General features: G+C 36.5%; 1 protein-coding gene across 2 annotated transcripts in view; it reads right to left on the bottom strand.

Annotated features, from left to right (window-relative positions):
- The window catches only part of TAB2 (TGF-beta activated kinase 1 (MAP3K7) binding protein 2), a 66,033-nt gene extending 45,984 nt beyond the window's left edge, over positions 1-20,049 (bottom strand). The window contains exons 1-2 of one of the 2 annotated variants that reach the window (XM_032873150.1): positions 19,937-20,049; positions 1,080-1,270 (exon numbers count right to left, since the gene is read on the bottom strand). In XM_032873150.1, the coding sequence (XP_032729041.1) occupies positions 1,080-1,181 (102 nt within the window). In that variant the 5' untranslated portion in view covers positions 1,182-1,270; positions 19,937-20,049. Of the gene's footprint in view, positions 1-845; positions 928-1,079; positions 1,271-19,936 lie in introns of those variants that run through there. The other variant, XM_032873151.1, reaches the window with a different exon arrangement.
- Positions 20,050-23,714: the final 3,665 nt, after the last annotated feature.

Genomic DNA, 23,714 nt, shown 5'->3' with positions numbered 1-23,714 from the left:
AGGCAAGACAGCAGGCTGCAGAAAAAGGCAGGATTCCAGATCACAGACCTAGTACACCCTAGTCACGATGTATGAACTTTATTCTGAAGGGTATAGGAAACAATCATGAGGTTTTTAAGCAGGTAAATACATGACAAAACCTGCATTTAGAAAGACACTTAGTCAGAAGTGAGGTGGATGGACTGGAGAGACCAAAACCGGATCAGACTAAAGGCAAGTAATTAAATGTACAGATAAAAGCTGATGAGGGTATGAACAAAATGTAGTCACTTGGCATCAAATACAGATGTTGAGCCTTTAAAAATTTCATGCAACTTCAAACTTTAAAAATAATTTGTCAAGTAAATACATCTGAGCCAAAATTATTTTTTATAGCTCTATTTTTATAGCTCTATAGCTCTATTTTTAACAAGCTGGAAGATTTCTAGTTTATCAAATGAGAAGACACAACTATCACTAAATATTTAGAATTATGGATTTCTAAAATTGTACATACAAGAAAAATGTAAAAATTTATTAGATGGTTAGTGATATTAATTGGAAAACCTTCAGTTCAAATTAAAAATATATAAAAACATGTTTTGTTTTTATATATTTTTGACCTGAGGCATTGTTGAAGTCCAATTCCTTTGCTTTACAGACAAGCAAACTAGAGGATAAAGAAGGCATATTACTTACAAGATTGGCTTGGGGTGCTCATCTGGGATTAGAACCCGTGTTTCCTGAGTCCTTATTTAATGACTTTCTCACTTTTATATGGAGATGTGGAATTAAAAACATTTTGCCAAAACAGGCGGGGTGTCGGGAGGAGTGAAGCAAGCTCACAGTAAGTACGGACCACATACCAATGCTTTCTACTGGGCTCCCGTTTAGTCCTCACGCCTACTTTACAAGGTAGGTATCATCTGTATGCCAGAGCTGAAACACCTATTAAAGACCACCTGACGATCAGACACCAAAGTTCGTTTCTTTTCATCACAGCACACTAATGCCAACAAGAGGTAAGAGCTTTCTTCCAACGTGAAAAAAACAACCACCCAGGTTTGTATGAATGAGTTCAGAAATCAATGCACACTGACCTGTAACATGCACCTGGATACAACAACTTCAGGTACTTCAGGGAATTTTTGTCGCAGGTCATTTAAAACCTGAAAATCAATTTGGTGGCTTCCTTGGGCCATTCGTATATTGCCTGATCAGGACTATTTGTACAGTAGGCAATTCTAGGCCTTAGTGGAAATAGTACTCATCTCTTCTGTCCAAGCATTTTCTGTGAAAGAAAGAAAAAAAATTTTAATGACAACTGATTAGAGAATGAATATTGTTGTGGATTTAAAATTTCGATACATAGGGTACGTGCTTTAGTACCGAACATTTAATATAAGTTATCAAAATATTATTAAGTCCTATAATGCTTTCCATACAGTTGTTGTCTTTTCAATTTGTAACTCTTGCTGGCAAACTAATTCCTATCTATTTGTATGCTTTATGATGGCTGTTCCAAAAGCTTTTAAGAAACTATTGTCAAGGATGTCTTCCCTCATTCTTCTAAAAGGGGAAAATGAATAACTTCCCTAACATTTTTCTTAATAATCTGAGGACAGCCTGAGGTGCATAATCTTATTTACTCTACCTATTATTTTTAAAGTTTGGATCCTGATAAAGTCTGGTTCTACAAACGACTTTGCATGCTTTGTCTAAAAATGATCTATAACCCAATGTGTTTGATATCTTAATTTTCAGATATATTTAATCCTTAAATGTGCAATGAGTTAGCAGCATTTTACTCCGTTTCTAATAAATTGGTATTTAAAAAATACTAATGCTTGAGCCTCAACCCCAAAGGTCCTGATTTAACTGGCTGGGGAGTAGCCTGGGCACAGGGATTTTTAAAACTTCCCCAAGTAATTCTCATGTATGGCCAAAGCTGAGACCTACCTACCTTGTTTTTATTCTTAATGCAAACCATGTTTAATCTTGAAAAACTCTTTGAGATATAAATAGTATGTAAGTATATTTAACCTAAATAACATATTAAAATATCTATCATGCTAGTTTCTTAATCATTTCAGTTTATGATAAACTTAACAAACAAGACCATCTCTCTAAAACAGATTTCTTATCTGTAGTATTTCTCTTTTAATTTTAACATAAGCTTAAAAAAAATACAGACCCGTAAACCCCACAAATATAGGAATCAGGTCTCTTTTGTCCCTTTTTGCGTAGCTAGCACTGTGTAGGTGTTCAGTGTTCAGTGTAACAGTAGATATTAAAGTATTTTTTATTAAATTTAGTTAAGGAAGAACTCCTGAGTCCTCAATAGAATATAAGCTCATTTAGATATACATAGTAAAAAGCCTTTCAGCTTTTTATTATTTAATTAAATTCCTTAATTCTATGTGACTTTTCATAGGTAAAAGCTATAGTGGGTTATAGAAGAAAAGAGAAATACTGAAAATTAGTAAATGATACTTAAAAGTAAATTAAAGCGTGATTAACAGTACTGCTCAACCTGAAAAGGCCATCCTGGACTTCCCTTCAGCTATCAGCTCATTTCTCTGCCCCTTCCTTCTCTTGGGCGAAAACTACTTGAAAGGGCTGTTTATACGTGTATCTTTCTTTCCTCCCTTCTAATCTCTTTGAAACCTACCCCAAACAGGCTTTCCCAGTTTTTCGCCACCGAAACTATTCTTATCAAAGCTGGGGGAGAACTTCAGCTGTCAGACCGAAGGAACAGTCCTCAGTCCTCAGTCAACCTATCCCTCTTTAAACAAGGGCTTCACTTGGCTTCCGAGATTTATACTCTTCTGGTGTTTCTCCTACCCACTGGCAGCTCCTTCTCAGTTTTGTCAGATCTTCTTCCTTTTCTGGACATCTAATGTTGGTGGATAATGGAATTCAGATCTAGGGTTTCTTTTCAACGATACTGATATTCCTCTGCAGGGTAGTATCATCCAAATATACTGCTTTACACAGAGGCTTTGCAAATTTATTTCTGATTTAATAAATAAATAAACTTATTTATTTTTGCTCTCCCTTGAGTTCCACACTAATATAGCCAGTTAGTTACCTGCCTCATGTCTCCTACTGGACATCTAAAACTCACTTTAACTGAGTATGCCCAAAATTAAACTCTTAACTGTCCCCATCCAACCAATCCTTCCACAGTCTTTTTCATCCCAATAAATGGTGCCATCATATATCCAGGTGATCCTTCTTTCACATCCCATATCTAATCCAGCATCAAGTCTTGTTGGTTTTATCTGTAAACAGTATTTCGAATCGGACCACTTTCCCTAACCTGTTACTGCTCTCGTCTGAGCCACCCCTATAAGTCACCTAGACTGCCTAGACCGCCGCAGCAAAGGTCCCTTAACTGGTTTCCTCCCTGCCTTCACTTTCTGCTCTACCCCTGCCCCTCACTCTATTGAGCGAAGTGACTGATCTCTGTGAAAAGTAAATCAGGGCAAAATCCCTTGCTTGAGATCCTCCAACACCAGGCCCCCGGCTAACTCCTACCACTCAGACTTCACTTCTATCAATCTCCCAGTTCCCTCAATTCGGGTTAGTTCTCAAAAAGGCCATTCTTTCTTCCCTCAGGATTTTTGTACTTGCTGCGCCCTCTACCTGGAACATTTTACCCTCAGACACTAGCACGGTCCCTCTCCTACTTCATTACCATCTCTGATCAAATGTCACTTTCTCAGAAACAGTTTCTTTGACCCACCTCTCCAAAATAATGCCACAATTGTCTCCCCCCGCCCCGCCCCATCACATCCTCACACCCTGCTTTTCTTCATAGCATTTGTCAATACCTGATATGTATTTATTCATTACCTATCTGTTCCCACAATGTTAACTCCACAGGATCAAGAACTTTGAAGTTCACTGCTACATCCTCAAGATGCAGATCAAATGCAACATTTGTTGGATGAAAGGAAGGTTTTACTGTATAGTTTCTTCATATTATTTTATTTCTAAAACACATTTAAAATGATTTAGATTTGGAAATTTTTACACAATTTGAGGAGAGGCAAATAAATAAATTTTTATTCTAACTGAGTTAGACCACCTTTATTAAAGGAGGATGAATCACAAATATAACTTTTGACTGATTCCATTATTAAAATATACATTTCCAAGATTCTTTGAAAAACTCTTAATCACACCTGCTTTTCTTATAAAAACCATCAAGTGCACAAACAGGAAAATTGTTCAAATGTACAACTGTATTTTAGTGATTCCACTTCCTGTAATGGCCGAGTAGCTCATACTAGATCAACTCTTTCATGAACAACTATAAACACTAAACAAAATATAAAAACAACTACTTGAAGGCAGAAAGCATCAATAACAATAGAGGGATGGTGGGGAGAAGGGAGTCAGTATTTAGAAGGTAACAGCATGGGGTGATTTTCCCTTTTTTAAAGGAATTGAACCAGAGAACAGGTCCCAGCTGGTTTGGGTGCTGAAACCTAGACAGAAAACCTACAGGCCTACTTGTTTAATGAACCAAAGGATAGACTCTGGCATAACCACAACAGCTGAAAACCTAGTAAGTAAATCACAGAAAGAGAGGAGCACCCAATCCTGTGTATAAATTCTGCACACATCTCTGATCCACAAACTACACACATGTGGGATTCCAAGCAGCCCGGCCAAAGCTAAAATAACTGAGATTTCAGAGTCTCTAGTTGGGAGTTCAGCAAAGTTAACTGCCTACTAATGCAAGCAAGCAAGCAAGCAAGCAAGGAAACCAACCAAACATCAATACTCACAACTGGACGAACACAACAGAATCTAGCATCTTTATACGTCATTTTCATAAATACACGTAAAGAACAGGAAAAACTGACCCATACTTAAGAAAGTAGGCAACCCAGGGAGACCAAGCCCAAGACAACCCAGACACTAGTATTATTAGTGCATAAGGATTCTAAAGCAGCTGCTCTAACTATGCTTAAAGATAAGAGGACAAATATGCTTGGATCTCAGTTAAAGAAAAAAACAAAACAAACAAACAAACAAAACACACAACCCCCAAACCAGAAACTGTATTTAAAAAAAAAAAAATAGAAAGAGAACTAAACTCAAATTCAACAAGTGAAAAATAAAATATCTGAGATAAAAAATTCACTGGATGGATTTAACCACATACTGGAAATGACAGAATAGTCAGTGAACTTCAAGACAAAGCAAAAGAAACTGTTCCAAACTGAAGGATGGTGGGAAAAAAAAAAAAAAAAAAGACTGGCGGTAGGGTGGGTGAGGGGAGGAAGAGAATCTCAGGGACCTATGGGAAAACATCACAAAGTGTAAGGTACCTGTAACTGGACATCCAGAAGGATAGGGGAGAGATGGGGTAGAAAAGAACTATTTGAAGAGATACTGGCTAAAAATTTCCCCAAGTTAGTAAAAGATATAAACTTACAGATCAGGAAGATCTTAATCACCTCCCCAGACACCCTGGTGGCTGCTTTTGGTTGGGGGGGGGGGGTCATCCCACACATAAGGCAGAAGATGGTGGCTACAAAGACAACAAAAAAAGTTGCTGGAGTCAATCAATTCTAGGCTCCAGATCAACTCTAGGCTCTAACTCCTCCTGAAAAGTGGAAAGTGCTTGCGGGGGCAGGAGCAGCCTGTAAAGATGATCAGACAAGGCCAAGCAAAACTGGTCATCCTCTCCAACAACTGCCCTGCTTTGAGGAAATCTGAAACAGTATTATGCCACACAGGCCAAAAACAGTGGAAACAGTACTGTATTGGGCCTAGCATTTGGAAAATTTTGCTGAGTATGGACTGGTTACCACTGATCCAGGTGATTCTGATATCACTGGAAGCATGTTAGAACACACTGGGGAAAAGTAAATCATGCAAAATGTTTTACAAAACCGACCAGAGCCTGTTTGAATCAACAACAACAACACAAAAACAAACAAAAAGAAGATCCTACTCAAGAATATCAAAGCCTGAACAGGTTAGACTCAAACCTTAAACAGGAAAAGCCCAGGAAAACCACGCAAAGGCCTAACTGTCCAACTGCTGAAAATCAAGGAAAAATGTTGAAAGCGGCAAAAGAAATGACAGAGGGGAAGAATAATTCCGGTCATGTCGACTTGTCATCAGAAACTTGGGAGGCCAGGAGACAGTCAAATGACATCATATAAGTGCTGAAAGAAAAAACACCAACCCACATTCTATATCCAGTAAGAGTAAACTTTAAGGACAAAGCAAGGTAACTGTTTTTAATGTAGCCTTTGTGGTGAGTAAATAAATTTAACAACTAAATTCATTACGGAAACAAACAATAGGTGGTATTTAATTTTAAAAGGAAAGCCATGCAATATAACTTAATCTGGAAAATTATTTCTAATAATAAATGGAAATATATTTTCCATGGTTAAGATGCAACATGACTGCTCTTCTGAGAAAATAAAGAAACCATACTTTCTAGAAATGTTTCTAGCATCAGGTGCAAAGATTTGGCACCAAACTCTCACCACCTCAAATGATCTAGGAGGAGTAATTTCTTAAGGATTCTAAATTGTAAGAGAAAATATACAATACTACAGAATCTAACAGTAAATATACTGGAAAGCCTTATAAAATGTGCCTTATTCTTTCCTTTCTTAAAGAATATGTGAACACCTTATTTCTGACCCCTCAATTATTATCACGAGCGTGCAGAGAGCCAAGTATGAGAACAGGGCTCACCGACACCTCAAGTCATGAGAGTTAGCAAGTCTTCACATTCACCATCACTTGTCACGGTGATTTTTTCCAGGACTCTAAGAGTAGGCAGCATGGCTAACTTTTTAACTGTACCCACAAGAAGAAACCATTGTCCCCAATTAAAAAAACAACAAAGAGAAAAGCAACAGGACTTACAGATCTGATCAAAATTTGGGCATTTATGAGGCAATGAGATACAAAGAGTGTTTAAAACTGGACAATCATTCTCTAATTATCTTAATTACACTTAAGGAGTGCCCAGAATGCAGCAGATAGTGTGCTGAAGATACAAGTACTAGTCTGTGCCCTTGCTCTCCAGGTCAAAGAAATTCCTGGATTAGAGGCACACAGACACAGGTTTATAATTCAGATAGTTATTTGAACTGGTGCACTATTTTACCTTCTATCTGCCTCCTGTTAATAGTCTAGCTTGTGGCTACCATATTTGTTCCACCTCTTTCATATTCAGAAAGAGACTGGAAAAGAGCAATGTACATGAGGAAAAACTATAGAGAGCGGAGAGCAAGAAAAATGTGGGGCCCTAGTCCTGATGTGCCTTAGAGGCCATTAAAATTTGGAAGTCTTATCTTCAGAGTAATGGGAAGCCACTGAGGATTTAAGCTCAGAGACAGGGAGGGAGACCTGATCAAGAAATCATGTATGTATGAAGAATGGCTATAGTATAGAGAAAAGGGCAAAATATAGAAGCCCCATTGGCAAACCACTGTGGGAGGCTAGCCAGGAAATGCTTGCAGAAACAGCAGTGGAGGCTGAGAAGGAAAAACTGAAGGGATATTTAAGAAATAAAATTAATAGAACTTGTTGATGAATTAAACATTGGGGTGAAGAAGTAGGTGTCAAGGTCAGTTTCTGATCTATGAATTATAGAAGAGGACCAAGAAAACAAAGGGTAGATTACAGGTTTAGTGTTGAACATGTTAAGTCTCGGGCACCTTAAAATACCCAAAGAGATATATCACAGAACGAGTAGAGATCGATGGGTCTAGGGCTCAGAGAGCACGTCTGGGCTACAGAGAAACACGAGAGAGGCATCTCCGGTGCTGGCATTAATTAAAATCTGAGTGTAGATAATCCTAACATATAACTTAAGAACACCTGAAGAAAAAGATTCTTGGTTATATTATGTATAAAACATTATATAATCATTATTAATTTTTCCTTAAAGGCCAACATTCCTTCCAGCATAAAAACCTGAGCGGTACATACAAAAAAATGATTTTAAAAAATCTTACTAGTTACTTGTCCAGGAAATATTTTAACATCACATATCTCATATTGAAAAATTTAAATAAAATTGTAAAAACAAAAACATTTACACAGTTTAAGAGCCAAAAGAGTACTACCAAACTTACCAGGGAAACCAGCAACTTCCCTACCTCATGCCTTCCTAGTCTTATTCTATGCTATAGAGTAACCACTGTCAACACTGGGCTTTTTCTCCACATTCCTACACAAAGTGATTATGGGGTTATTTCTTGATTTTTCCAATTTCACACATTATCTATGGATTTCCTACTGCAGAAAATGAAGATTTAGCTTTGTAATTCAGTTCCCGAATACACACGTACACCATGCTTCTCAACTCCTATGCCCATCGGCCCAATTACTCATTTCACAATTTTTGCTTAAACCTGTATTCAGTGCTTATATTACCTTTTTTTTTTTTTTTTTTTTCTTGGTAAATACTGTTAGCCTAGCCACTTGGTCTGTTATGGGGGATGAGATCTATCTCCAAGGTGCTTTCCTATACTAGCATTTGGGGAAGAAAAGTTTGAGTGTTCTTAATTAAAAAACTGTAGAATATTAATCAAATGTGATCAAAAGCTAGTTTTCCATCAAGTACAATGAACAAAGCCTTTGCAATTCTCACTCCACAGGACATGAGGAAAAGGGACATGAAATGGGTGAGGTGGGGTGAAGGGGAGACACTACCATTCTACTGAAGTTACAGATTTAGATGAGACATGTTACTTTCGCAAGCATACTGCCTAGATAAGATAAAAAAAAAAAAACACAAAACACTAAAACAATGACTATGGAGATATGTAAAAGCATATCAAAGACTGCTGCTGACCAGGAGATACCATACAAAGTAAATGATGGAGCAAACTTTTAAAATGAAAGGAACAAATGATGAGATCCAACTTTTAAAATAAAAGGAGTAACTAGTTATGTATCTTGTATAATTTAAGCTTGACAATCAAAGCACTGGCTTTTACTATTAAAGTCTTACCAAAAAAAGAAATCAGTGAATAAATTAAATGCCACTCTGAGATAGACTTAAAAATTTCCCAAAGAACAGAATTTCAAGAAACAGCATTCTATACTTTAGCCATTTGTTTCTGAAGTTTTCTGGTGAAAGAGCATGTTAATGGTTAAAAGCAGAGATAACACTGCTAAATATTTCAACCTCAATTCTGTATTAGTGGGCATTGTCTCATTTAATGAGATAAATAAATGAGATAATGTATATAAAGTGTACAGTATTTGACATAGTGGCAGCTGCTTAAGTATAAATTCCAGGATTCTACAATTTTTCTCACTTATGAAATTGACTCTGCCTCTTACTTGCAGTATCTTTTTGGGCAAATCATTTAACTTCTCTGTGCCTCAGTCTCCTCATCTATAAAATGGTGATGATGGGGTAGCTATCTCATATATTATTATGAAATTAAATGAGTAATATATATAAAATAATTAAAAAGAGCACAGAGTAAGTACACAAGTAAATAAGGTAGCTTATGTAAGTGCAAGTCACTAATACTATCATTCGTTGTAAAATGGAGAGAAGGGCTCAAGGAATTTCAAGGATTAGTGATAACATAGTAAAAGTGAATTGCATTGCACCTGCCTGCCCTGTAGCAAAACATATACACTGGTAGTATTATTATTTATTCTAAATACCATGAATTCCCACAAAGTACAAAGGAGCAAAACCTTAGCAGAAAACAGGGCTGCAGGCTACCCTAGCTTTAGAGTACAGAGACAGCTGACTGAAATTCTGTAGCCTTTGCTTTCCATGTATATGGACAAATAACCCAAGTAACAAGGAAACTTGGGCAAAGCTCCCTGCGAAAGCAGTCAGTCAGTCCCAGGCCATCCGTGAGGGCCAGATGAGTGGTATAAACTGTGCTGATGTGTTTAAAGGGCCCTCTGGGCTGAAGGAGAGACTGGGAGGCTCTGAATCATGGATACTTAGCAAGTTTAAGAAAATAAAAAAGAATGAAATCTTGCCATTGGCAACAACATGGACGGATCTGGAGGGTATACTACTAAGTGAAGTAAGTCAGTCAGAGAAAGACAAACACCAAATGATTTCTCTCGTATGTGTTCATTAAGAAACAAAAGAACAAAGAAAAAAAAGGAGAGAAACCAAAAAACAGACTTACGATACAGAACAAACTGGTAATTACCAGAAGGGCAGTGGCTGGGATGGGGTGAAACATGAAGGGAGCGAGTGTACCAACTGGGATGAGCACTGAGTAATGTACAGAACTGCTCAATTACTACATTGTACACCTGAAACCAATGCAACTGTAATGATAACTAAACTTAAACTAACATTAAAAATAAAGGTTTAAGTATGAGGCAAGACGACCAAATAAGAGGCAGATTCTGGAGACAGTGAATCAGTCATCTGTCTGGCTAGAAAAAAGGAGGGACAGAAGAGAGGAAGGGGATTATGAAGCAGGAGTTTGGGGTGTGGAATAGTTACAGGAGAAGATGAGAAAGGCCATTATTACAGAAGACCTTCCTTGAGATACAATAACACTATAAAGTTTTAATATTATTTTGTAAAACTATATACATATTTTATCTTTGCCCCATTCTTACATGATTTTTATTGGAATACACGTAATTATTCTAACAAAGGAAAATACAGTTCAAGTTGAATATCAAAAAGAAACAGAATGAAATATATTCTCCTTTAGCTTATGGACCAGAAGGTGAAGTCTTCCCATTTTAACATATATACCATCTCAAAATTAAATAAATAAATAAATAAATAAATAAATTTCTCAGAGAGAGAGAGAGAGAGAGAGAGTATAAGCAGGGGGAGCAGCAGGCAGAGGGAGAAGCAGACTCCCCACTGAGCAGAGAGCCCAACAAGGGACTTGATCCCAGGACCCTGGGATCATGATGTGCCGAAGGCAGACGCTTAAGCAAATGAACCACCCTAGTGTCCCACCACCCCAAAATTTAATTCTGGCTAATAACCTTGAGAGATGATTTTTTTTTTTCTGTAAACAATGGAATCTTGAGTGGGACAGGATCCTAGGAAATTATCTTGTTAAAGTATGTAATTTAAAAGGTTAGAGAAAAGCCTGTTGCCCAGTATACTCCTTTGTTAGACTTCTCTTCCATCTATCTGATTTTATTTCATAAAACCAACCCTTGATGACAAACAAAATTCTTTACCCAAGTCCTCTTAGTCCCAAAGTGTAAAGACTATCTTGTTCACTGATGACAGACAAAATTCTTTACTCAAGTCCTCTTAGTCCCAAAGTGTAAAGACTATCTTGTTCACTGCTGTATCCTAAATACTTAAACAGAGTATGTCAAATATTAGATGCTCAGTAAATATTTGCTCCAGTAAATCTCCATGCATCAGAAAATGCCTAGATTTTGAAGACTACTATAAAAAGATAGAGATCTACCCAAACAAGTGTTTCCCTTACCCTCAGCTGTTAAGTCAGTGCTGCTAGAGTACTTGTTTTGAAACCGTAAGTTTGTTCTAATGCAACTGACACAACAGGGAACAATTTGAGCATTAAGTGAATTTTGCTGTGATTCTGCCAGCAAGAAACACTAGCTGAACACAAAACCACACTCAGCTGAAACAAGTTGTGTGAATACACAAAATATAAATATGAACACACCTCAAACATCTGCTACCCACCTCAGTTCACCATATCTGTGCATGGTCCCACCTTTCCACATCTTGTGTTACAACTTTCCTTCTGTTTTCAGAAACCCCCCCCTTTTTTTTTTTAAAGATTTTATTTATTTATTTGACAGAGAGAAAGATCACAAGTAGGCAGAGGCAGGCAGAGAGAGAGGGGGAAGCAGGCTCCCCACTGAGCAGAGAGCCCGATGCGGGGCTCGATTCCAGGACCCCGAGATCATGACCTGAGCCGAAAGCAGAGGCCCAACCCACTTGGACCACTTCATTAACAAGCTGCCGCATCTATGCTCATTTCCACAAGCAAACTTCAGAACTTTTTCAAAGTACAATATTTGCTTGTATATTGTGTATGAGTACATATGTCTTAATCATTTAACATGTGTAAAACTATACCGTCATTTTTTAAGGTTCCTATCTTTTTTTAGTGTTCTCTGATAAAGTTTTTGAGTGTTTCATCCCAAATTCTGCTTTTTCCACAAGCCCTGTGGCTTTTCTTTTTTTCATGATTTGCATAGCACCGTGATTTTCAGAAACACTTATGTTAAATTTTAACGGAACTATCTGTGCTGCAAAGCCCCTCTGACGTCAGCAACTGTGAATACTAACTTCCCCAGGGTGTCTACTAGGAAGACAGAATTTTCAACTTATCTCTTTGTTGTCAAAATCATGTTAGTAGTTTCTCATAACTAGTTACAATTTCTGTGTCTTCTGTGTATTGGCTGACATTATCAGACCTTGCAGTGAGTTATTCTTAAAAGAGTATCCTCATCAGAGAAAGAAGCATTGATATGCAGGAAGAATAGCTGAAAAATGCTGTAATTGCTATATGTTTATATATATGTATATGTATTATATGTATATATATATATAATTGCTATATATATTGCTATAAATGCTATAAATTTTTAATTTTATTAACATATAATGTATTATTTGTTTCAGGGGTACAGGTCTGTGAATCATCAGTCTTAACACAATTCACAGCACTCACCATAGCACATACCCTCCCCAATGTCCATAACCCAGCCACACTATCCCTTCCCACCCCCCAGAAACCCTCAGTTTGTTTCCTTAGATTAAGAGGCTCTTATGGTTTGTCTCTCTCCCGACCCCATCTTGTTTCATTTTTTCCCTCCTTGCCCCCCGAACGACCCCCAACCCTGTCTCCCAAATTCTTTGTATCACAGAGATCAGATAATGGTCTTTCTCTGATTACTTATTTCGCTTAAGAGGCTATAATTTTTAAAATTAAAGCCAACTTTGAAACCTTTTAGCCTCAGTATGATTTCAGAATTAAACCTTAAAAAAAAAAAAAGAAATATATTCCCTGTCTAATTACATACACTGTTTTAAATACCTTTTACTTTACTGATACATTATCTAAGCATCTCATCAAATGCTAATTAGGTAATAGTTGGTGCACTTAACATCTGCTTAACCTCAAAAGAATTTGCAAATGCCACTAACTGAACATGAAAAATTAAAAAAAAAATTAACAGCAAATTATTAGAATTTTAATTCTTGGAACATGACGTTACAATTACTAAGGCAAAACAAACCCTACCCCCACCAAATCTACAATACCAAGTTATTTTCCTAAGAGTTAAAATGTGGTAACTATAGCTATGTAATTAGAAAATCTAAAATTCAAATACTATCACCAGTGAAGCCTCAAAACAAGATAATTATAACTCAACTTCAGCATAAATTTTAGCATGAAACAGTTGTAATATTGAATCACTTTACACAGCCAGTTATTTACAAAAATAAAGTAATGGAAACATACCAAATCAGTCATCTAAATGTTACGATTTTAAATTAGCTATCATGTTCAAGCTTTTTAAAAGCTTGAAAGGAGCAAAGGATTATGTTAGCAGAAAATCAATTCCTCAACTTTATAACCCTGCAATAATTTACTTTGTAAAGGAAAAAAAATAAACATCAAAGGCTGCAGTATGTAATGATCCATACTACCTCCTCCTAAAAAGAAAACTTCCCAACTTTTTCATTTAACACATTGCCTCAAGTCCATGAATGTTGGCCATTTCTTACAGTTAAAAGGCTTACCAGTTATAAGTTCTTCTAAAGGAATGTGCAAGTCAGCCACTTAGCAATTTATGTACTGTGGTTTTGCGGTGAGTGCTACCATTTTCTAAGGATCAAGAAAAGCGCAATAAATCTAAGACAGAATGGTTATAATTCATCAAAACATATTATATAACTAACTACCTTGGGTGTATTTTCCAATTTGTATCTCACTATTTTTTTTCCAATACATTAGGGCTTTAAGATGGGACACACAAAGTTATCTTTCAGTGCCCCCCTTTTACTGTAATTTTTGGATAATCCATCCTGTGTATAAATATCCTTAAAAGAAAACATGATATAAATAAATGATATGACAACAAGTTCCTATTATGGGTAAGAGGGAAAAAGAGAGGATAAAAGAAAATGAAAGCACTTGGAAGGACGAGTTAACATCTTGTATCAACCACAAACAATTGTAATGAACCAATGAACTCAATGGCATGTGAAGATTTTAACAATCTGGTTAGAATATTAATCTAAAATGGCATCTTAATATGAAGACGCAGAGAAAGTTATGAGAAGTTTCATCAACTAATCCCCATGCAGTTCCAAACACTTACTTGGTCCCATGTTTTTATGGTACATCTCATATAACTTTGCCCATCTTCAAATGTCATGGTCCTCAACTGACTTTCCCCAGAGTGGACTTCTGGTCACACACTAGATGTATGTGTTTGAGTGTGTGTGTATATGTGTGTTATAGCACTGGGTGTGTGTTAATTATGTTCATAGTTTAAATAGGTAGGTGTTATTGCTCTTATTAACAAAAAGTTTTAATAACTAACAAAAAGTTAAACTGGCAATTTTAAAATTATATACCTATACTTGATTGGTAATACAACTGTGGTGAATGGAGACTGCTATGCCTGCTAATGAAGAAACTATATAAAAAATTATTTGTAAAGAACAGCATTTAAATAAAATATATCATTACTGTAACAGCACTCAGAACCTTAAAAAGAAATTATAGAGAATTCAAAATGAGCAAAGGTGAAATTTGTAAAACAGTATTAAATTGAGTCAAGTCTCTAAAATACAACACAATGCAAAAATTTTGTTTAGTATGCGCCCATCTTTCAAATATTATAGTGTGAAACTGTTGTATATAGTTGGTTATTAGTCTTGTTATAGTTATGGTGAATGAATTTTTTTATTAGATGGTCAAGAATAATCTCAGGGGGTGCCTGCATGGGTCAGTCGGTTAAGCATCTGCATTTGGCTCAGGTCATGGTCTCAGGGTCCTGGGATGAAGTCCTGCACTGGGCTCCCTGCTCAGTTGGGAGTCTGCTTCCCCCTCTCCTCTCCCAGCCCCCCATGCCTCTCTCTCTCAAATAAATAAAATCTTTAAAAAAAAAAAAAAGAATAATCTCAGAACTGTATGGAAACTTTCATCAGCACATTTATTATATATAAATCTATTCCACAATTCTCCAATTTAAATACTTTTAGAGAATATTCAATATTTTTAATTGTATATGTAATCAAATAAAGAACCAGAAATCTCATCCTACAAATACTTATCCATAAACCTACAGACTTTCCTAATAGGATATCTGAACTGTAAAAATACATAGAAGTGACTATATCTACCTAACATTTTTATTTATGATAACCCATTTTCTAATTTATTTTTATATTTTTTCATATGTACTCTCTCTATATATTGCTTACTCAAACTTTGTTGAGTGCCTGCTACTACTCTACACTAGAGTAGGTGCCAAAAATATTAAAATTAATAACAGCACATTTGCCTAGGTTCAAGAAATTCACATTTTAGTAGGGGAAGATAAACATTCAATAAATAAATGTAATAACTGAGTTGTTACAGATATAATGTGCAGTAAACAGGGGAGACAAAGGAGGGGCCAGTCAGTTTTGAGGGAAGGGGAGGATTCAAGGAAAGGATTCATTAAACAAGGGGATACCTAAGCCGGGCCTTTGAAGATCAAATGTGTTCACCAGGCAGGTGAGAGGGAAAGAGTATTTCAGGCATAGGTAGTCGCCTAAGGAAAGATTTAAAGGAGTGAAACAGTGTGGCGAGTTCAGGAAGCCAAAGTCGCTGACTAACACTGAGGGGGCAGGGAAAAAGACTCACAGGGAGACCATGTGATGAAAGATGAGGCTGGAGCAGCAGGGCAAGGCACACCACCCAAGATCTGAAGGGTCCTCCCCTGCATCAAAGTGCTGCATCCCACAAGTCAGCAAAAACAACAGGCCTCTCATTATCTCAATACAGGGGATTTCTCTCTGAAGTTCCAGGCCCTGCCATGCCCCAGGGGCGGGCATGCCTTCAGACAGCAGCAAACACTGTGCCATTTACAGGTGTATAAGCTGTAGTGAAGGTTAAGAGGAAAAAGTACCTAAAACGTAGAAACTAAGGAAAAGGCAGGTGAAACGTCACAAAGAATGCTGTGCTTCAGTTTAGTCATTAGGAAAAATAAAGGTCTTACGGTGTATCCCTGACAACTGTTTGTGTTGGGGGAAAGGCCATAAAGGAACATGATACATTTGAAGAATTATGGCTGAGTGGGGCAGAGAAGTAAGGTAAGGTTGAAAAGGTGGCAGTGAAAACTGTACAGATTCCTAATAATGTAGAAAATACATCTAAGAAAATTCTACAGGCCTGAACCACTTTCTGGTCACCTTCCTGTCTGGGACCCACTCTATAAATACTGCCCACCATTTGCCAGGCAAGCGCTCTAACTATTTAAAGGTGAATAAAATACAGCTCCTGCTTTTGTGAAGATTACAATCCAGTAGAATTCAGATTTATACCGGACTTCTACAAGCACATATCCATGAACTCTCTTTATCCTCCCCGCTTGTGAAGCAGAGAGGACAACTGCTAATACCGCTCCTCTAAATGGAAGAGAATCATGGACAGACACACAGATCAGTGTTCTGTGCCAGCGGTTCCCAATGGTGGTGTCGCCACCCAGCGCTACTGCAGTCAGCTGTAAGGTGGGCTGAATGCAATCTGTCACGAATAATAAAGCATGAGTGGTCTAGCTCTTTGTCTATATAAATTAAAGCATCTAATCTAGAAACAGGTATTTCAAGAGGAGCATACAGGCACCTTAGTGTGTACTACTAAAAACCACCTCTATTGAGGCATGAATAAGTACATTATACAGTAATATGAGGGAATACCCTCCAGCTGTTTGGGTTTTTTTTAAGTGGAATAAGACATCCAAACAATTAAATGGAAAGACCTTTAAGACTCTAATGAATGAAAAAAGAAAGATGCAGAATCCATGTATAAGAATACACTTTGTTGTTAGAAAAAAGAAAAGACATAAAAATAGATTTTAAAAAACATTATTATATGAATGCATAGGAAAGGTTCTGAAAGATAAACACACACTAACTGGGCGCCTGATGGCTCAGTCGGTTCAGCGTCTGCCTTCGGCTCAGGTCATGATGCCAGGGTCCTGGAATTAAGTCCCGAGACCTCAGGCTCCCTGCTCATCAGGGAGTCTGCTTCTCCATCTCCCTCTGCCCCTTCCCCCCACTCATGCTCTCTCTCGCCTTCCCAAATAAATTAACTAATTAAAAAAGAAAAAGAACACATGCTAATTATTTTGGAGAGGGAGCTAGGTAAAGGGACACATGGATTGAAGACGATCCATCAGAATACATTCTGATACATGGATGGGAGAGTAAGAGTAGAATAATTTGAAAGTACCTGTATTTAGCCAATTATATATACTTCCAAATAGCTTAAAGCTAATTTATCTATACTAAAACTGTTACTGTTATAGTTAAGCTGCAACAATTACCACTTTTCCGGATGCTTGACAGTGGAGATCTACAGTCACATTTTGATTTAAATCTTATGTATGGCCTTTATGTTTAGGTGCATGACTATCTCTATGCTCAGTCCTGTTAAAACAAAAAAGCCAGGTCCGCCCCGCCTTTTTCAATGGAAGGCTAACTCAGTGTGAACTAATGCGCAGCTGTCCAACTGAAGTATTCATTCACTAATGGGATAGTTTAACTTAAAAGAAAGAGGCAGAAGGTATTAGAAAAAGAGGTTTAGGTTACTTCTTCAATAAACACAATATTCTTATAGAAAGTTATCACACATAAAGGTGGACAAGAACACTTTTCTCTGAGTTTACAGTATAATCGCCATGATTCAGCATTACTGACTCATCATTACTTTGGGCTAGGTCCTGTGTAAATGCCTAGTATGTATTATTTCAACTACTTCTCACATTCCCGTAATGAGGATTAAATGAGAAATAAACTCTTCACACATAGCGTCTGGTACATATAAAAATAAATGTTGTCTTTAATTAGGTATTACTACCGCCTAATCTGACTTCATCAAGTCAACCCTTACTCTACCTCAGTCAGCTTTTCAAAAGACTCACCTACTTAAGTACGCCAATGCTAAGAAATCTCCAATAATTCCCATTACCTACTACTGAAGTCCCAACTCTTTCACGTGACATTTGAAAGCACGCATGACATAGATCCATCTTCTATCATATCCCATACACTGTTGTCTAGGCACACTGGAATGCTCACAATTTCTAGAACATGTTATATACTTTCATTTCCATAACTTAGAAATATTCTTGTCATTCTCTCAAAAGAATTTTATCCGTTCTTCAAGGCGCAGTAGAAATGTTACCTTCCCCACAAAGCTGATTCTTTCTGGTACTCTCCAGTACACAATTCCCACCTCTATTACAGTACTTTTTTTGGTATTATTTGTCTGTAAGATCACTGAAAGCAAGATTTATTCATTTCCACATACCTACTGTGCCTACTACAGTGTTTTATACAAAAATTGCATTAGGTAATGTAGAAAAAAATCTCATCATTACCAATAGCCCCAGTGATAACTAGTAAAACTTGAAATTCAAATGCACTTTCTCCCCTCCAATTCCCGTGACAGCAGTAATGATCCTACAGTAACTCTGGCAGCAGATCCCTTTCCAGTCCTAATTCAACACTCCATGAGATACAATCCTTTCAATACCAAACAAATCATGTGGGACATAACCAGTGACCCAATGCTGAATACACCGGTTGACATTAAATTCATTATACATTAACAATGGAGGAGAGAATTTTTAAAGCACAAGGATATTAGAATCATCTTTCAAAATCACAGTTGGGATATAAAATTCCTCTGTTCAATTCCTCTGACTTGAGCTTTAAAAACAAAAGATATGGAGGGTCGCCTGGGTGGCTCAGTTGGTTAAGTGTCCAGCTCTTGGTTTCGGCTAGGTCATGATCTCAAAGGTCACAGGACTGAGCCCCCGCTGGGGTCCGCGTGGTGGGGAGTCTGCTTGGAGAGTCTCTCCTTCGGCTCCCCACCTCAAATAAATCTTTAGAAAAAATAAAAGAAATAAAAACAAAAGATCTGTATGGCTATCTGCCCATTTAGTAAATAAAGTTACCTTTTATGAATTAATCCTGTTTCTAAATCTATACAAACGGGTAAAAGTAATAAAAGTCCTAAAAAGCTAATTGCCCTCTGCCCTCTAACCACCCATAAGTAGTTTTTACTCCATTAATATCTAAGGCAACAAGAAACCTCAGTTTTTGGTTGTGTTGTTATATTCCAGGACAATTCCAACTACTATGACTTTCTTACCTGATTTATTTTGAACAATCAAGTAAAAATATAGCAATATTATATACTTACATTTAAAATTCTTCAGGTTAAAAAGTACTATATAATACATTATCTGGTTCTATTCAGAAATCCTATGATTTCCAATTACTGAAGAATGTATTAACTCTATGTGAAGGTGTTTGTAGTATAGAATAGTTGCGAGAACTAGGATCACTTATTTAATTCCCTGTGCTCCTTATACTATATGTGAACCTCTTAAAGGAAGACAGTTTTGTTGTCGTTAGTGTTTACTTCTCAATGAAGACCAGAGTATCTTTTGTACATGTACAGGGCCTAACTCAATAGCATTTCCAATTTATTTTTAACTGTTTTTGTATTAGTTTGCTACTACTAGCAAACAAGTTAAATTAGAAATATTCAGGCAAAGGGTATGTTAAAGTCAAGAGTAGCTGCATGTTACCTAAATGTTAGGAATGTTACTAAACTTGAAAGCAAGAGGACCACAGATGTTGAAAGTAAAGTTTTGGTTATTATAAATGTCATAGTGAGGCAGTTACGCAGGCTAAGCTTAACTGGTGCCATGGACTTTAGCATACCTGGAAATAGAAAAATTCAAATTGTAGCTGTTCTTGATTGGCCCATTGCCATTTTTGTAGCTTACAAATTTTTAATTAAGTAACTGCAGTGAGCTCATCTCTACTGGATACTTCTTTTCCAGGGCAGGTCCAGGAACTGGAGCCTTGAAAGCAGAAGAGAAACTAGAGTAAACTAGAGGTAGGCAGAATAAGAAACGTGACCAGATAACATTATGAGATCTAAAAGCAGCGAGTTAGTCCCCAGTGTGTCTCACATAAAATACTGAGATGGAAAAAGGATCTCTTAAGTTCCAAGTTACCAAAAGATGCTATTTACATTAGTTAAGTCATTGTCTTACTTTATACCCAATTCTACTCTACAGACTCCCAGTTCCAGATACTCAAACAGTGGCCTATATGAAATCTATTAAGGCTTTTTGCAACAGACTGTTCAATATGGGACCACAGAGTATAGCAGAAAGAGAAAAACAACAAATCTACTTTCACCGGTAAAATTAAAATTATAAAGTCCTCATCTTCCAGTCATTTTGCTCTTCTCTCACTATCTCATTTCCAGTCATCTTCTAACTTCTCCCCTAATTTCCTACAATCAATTCTCAGAGGTTTCTTAAGAAATGCATCCAAGCAATGAACTGAATTTCAGGTTCCAATTAAAAAAAAAAAAAATACTTGGTAATCCTTAAAGTAGGAGGCAAAGAACAGCTCATAAGATGTGGTTCGTAACCACACTGGAAATTCTTTTTTCCATTACCAAAACAGACTGAATTTTTTTTTTTTTTTGGTATAAATTTGTTAGGTCCATAGGAAAAATAAAACCCTGTAACTACAAAGGTTATAGAAATGTAGGATATTAAAAATGGTAGACTGTTGTACAAGGGCCTGGAAACGATGTCTTTATGCTTGATGAATTGGCACCTGCAGGAGTTTCTCTAAGAAACAAATGTCATAGCAGTCAAAATAAACGGAATGCTCTGCAATTGTCAAATGATGGCAGACTGTGAGAACTGTAACAGGAAAAACAACAACAACAACAACAAACACACACACACACACACACACACACACACACACACACACACAGTGAAGAGGAAGATTCAAAGAACTCCTTGCATTTCTTGTGACCAGCAACACAGCAAAGTGAAACAGAATCAAAGCAGTTTTTAAGAAAATATAAATTTCCCATCCTTCGTGATGGTATTTGTTGGTGAAAAAATTCTGTAGAGACAAATCTGGTTTCAGGATGACCTCACACTAAAACTCTGAACAAGTTTTTTTCTATTAAGTGGGATACCACACCCTACCTCACTGGATTGTCAAGAGGATTAGCTGAAGTGTAGAAGAACCTGGCATACAGCGGGTATTCAATATATTTTTCTGTATTACTACAGAATGAAACAACATTTTTTTATTCTAAACATATGGGTATACTTAAGTTTTCATTTTTATATATGCTAAAGCAACAGCTATATGATAAGCTTTAGGTTTAAATGACTCAACCGCATCACATCGAAAGAGATATAACTGATTTATCAAACTGATTTCAGAACAGCTAGCTATAAAGGGAATGTGTGAGAGCTCAAGTTAGGAGCTAATGATGAATAAAAATAAAACAATTTACTTTTAGGATATAAACAAAATCAGTGGTAAAGAGGGAGACATGAATTCTTTTCCCTACAAATAAAGGAGAAAATACCTTCGTCCACACACTTTTGTTAAAAATTATAGATCTGAAAGATGCTATACTTTAAAAAACAAAACTATTTCCATGCATGATATAACTTGGTCTTTGAGTCAGGAAATGCTTTAAGGGCAAAGAAAAGCCTTACATTTGGGCAATAATTTTCCTCTCACTGATAGAACTGTGGGTTCCATACAAAATTATTATTTACCAAATACAGCTCAAAGATCAGATTACACCTTCCCTAGCATTACCAAGTAACACAGCAAGTATCAAAAGTAACAAGAATTTAAAAAAAGATTAAAAATAACTATTCACTGCTACAAATTTATTTCAAAACAGTGTTTAAAAGTTAACACAGAGGGGCACCTGAGTGGCCCAGGCGGTTAAGCATCTGCCTTCAGCTCAGGTCATAATCTCTGGGTCCTGGGATGGAGCCCCACATTGGGCTCCCTGCTCAGTGGGGGAAGTTTGCCTCTCTCTCTCTCTCTCCCTCTGTCCCTCCTCCCTGCTTGTTCTGTCTCTCTTTCAAATAAATAAAATCTTAAAAAAAAAAGTTAACATGGAAAGTGTCTCATTCAAAACACACTGCAATTTACTTAGAGATGGTAAGATTAAATTCAGTCTGTGCATTCCCTAAAAGGCAAAAAAAAAAAAATATTTAAGAATGAGGATTCCCACTTATTAAAAAGATCAAGAAAAATACTTTAAATGATTTTTAAAAATTTATAACTAGCTATCATAATGAAATCTCATTACTCACAGTAGTGTAAGTAGATTCTTTTTGTCTTTTCCAGACATACAATGTCATCTATAGATAAATTTGCCTCCTCCCTTTCAATAATTATTTTGTTTTTTAGTCTGATTACATTGGGCAGTATTCCAAAGACAATATTATAGAATAGTTAATGCTGGCCCGACTTTTCTTGATTCATGACTTTTAAAAAGGAATTTAGTATTTATTTCTAATAACAAAATGCAGACTTCCGGTCTGAGATATGCCAAATCTTATGTCTACTTATTTATTCCTGTTTCACGAAGGAATATTAGAAATAAATGTTGATCTCCCTTTTTTACCCTTCAAGATATTCATAACCCTCTCTCACCTACTAACATATGAATGAATTTATCATTTCTATATTCTACATTGCATTCTACTTCATTACAGTATTATTCTATTAACGTAATGGTAGTTTGCATTTGATAGTTATATTAAGCATTTTTTGCACCAACTTTTGTGAGATTGGTGTGTAATCTTTTACGCTCATATTTTATTATCATGTTACACTGGCTTTGTAAAAAGAACTGGGGAGTTTACCTTTTTTCCCTCTACGCTCTGAAATAGTTATCAAGGGCTTGAAGTTTTAAGAATTCAATAGTAAAACCTCCTAGGTCTGGTGCATTTTGCAGCAAATAGTCTCTAACTAGTAAGACCAGCATTTTCATCCATGGCTCCAGATGCTATCCCCCCCACATCTTGAGGAAACCAGCCACCTACCTTTCTTCTCAATCTCTCCCTTCAATCTTTGAACATATTTAAGTCTTAATCATCTTAAACATAATCCATGTATATACTCATACCACAAAGTATTTCCTTATCAGTTAAGTCTTCTCCAGCAGGTATTTATTCACAAAACTATTTATGAAAATAGCTACTTTATTCAAGGCACTAAGCAAAGAGAATGAGCTGTAGTTCCTGCCCTCTGCCTCCTCATCAAGTGAGAAACACAAACATAAAAAAAAAAAAACAAAACAAAACCAAAAACTGCCATAGCAATGTAAGGAATGGATATGCTATGCTAGGCCATCTGTCTCTTACCATTCATGCCGTGCCAAACTTCTCTATTGAGTAGTTATACTGTGGCTTCGATTTTGTTTTAACCGACCTCCAAATTTCCCCCCTTGATAAGAGTTTTATTCAGATCAAATACAATAACCTTTTCAGGATCCTCATCCATCATATTGCAATAACTAAACTTCTTAGAATATTTTGAGTTTTACTGGCTACTTTCTAATTCATCATATCATTTGATCTTCATGAAAAACCACTGAGAAGGCTTGGTAGTCATTACTCTCATTTTGCAAGGTTCAGAAAATTAA

Source organism: Lontra canadensis, unplaced genomic scaffold (assembly GCF_010015895.1).
Source record: "Lontra canadensis isolate GAN:19392208 unplaced genomic scaffold, GSC_riverotter_1.0 scaffold47, whole genome shotgun sequence".
NCBI lineage: Eukaryota > Metazoa > Chordata > Mammalia > Carnivora > Mustelidae > Lontra > Lontra canadensis.
This window is presented reverse-complemented; position numbering and strand designations above follow the sequence as displayed.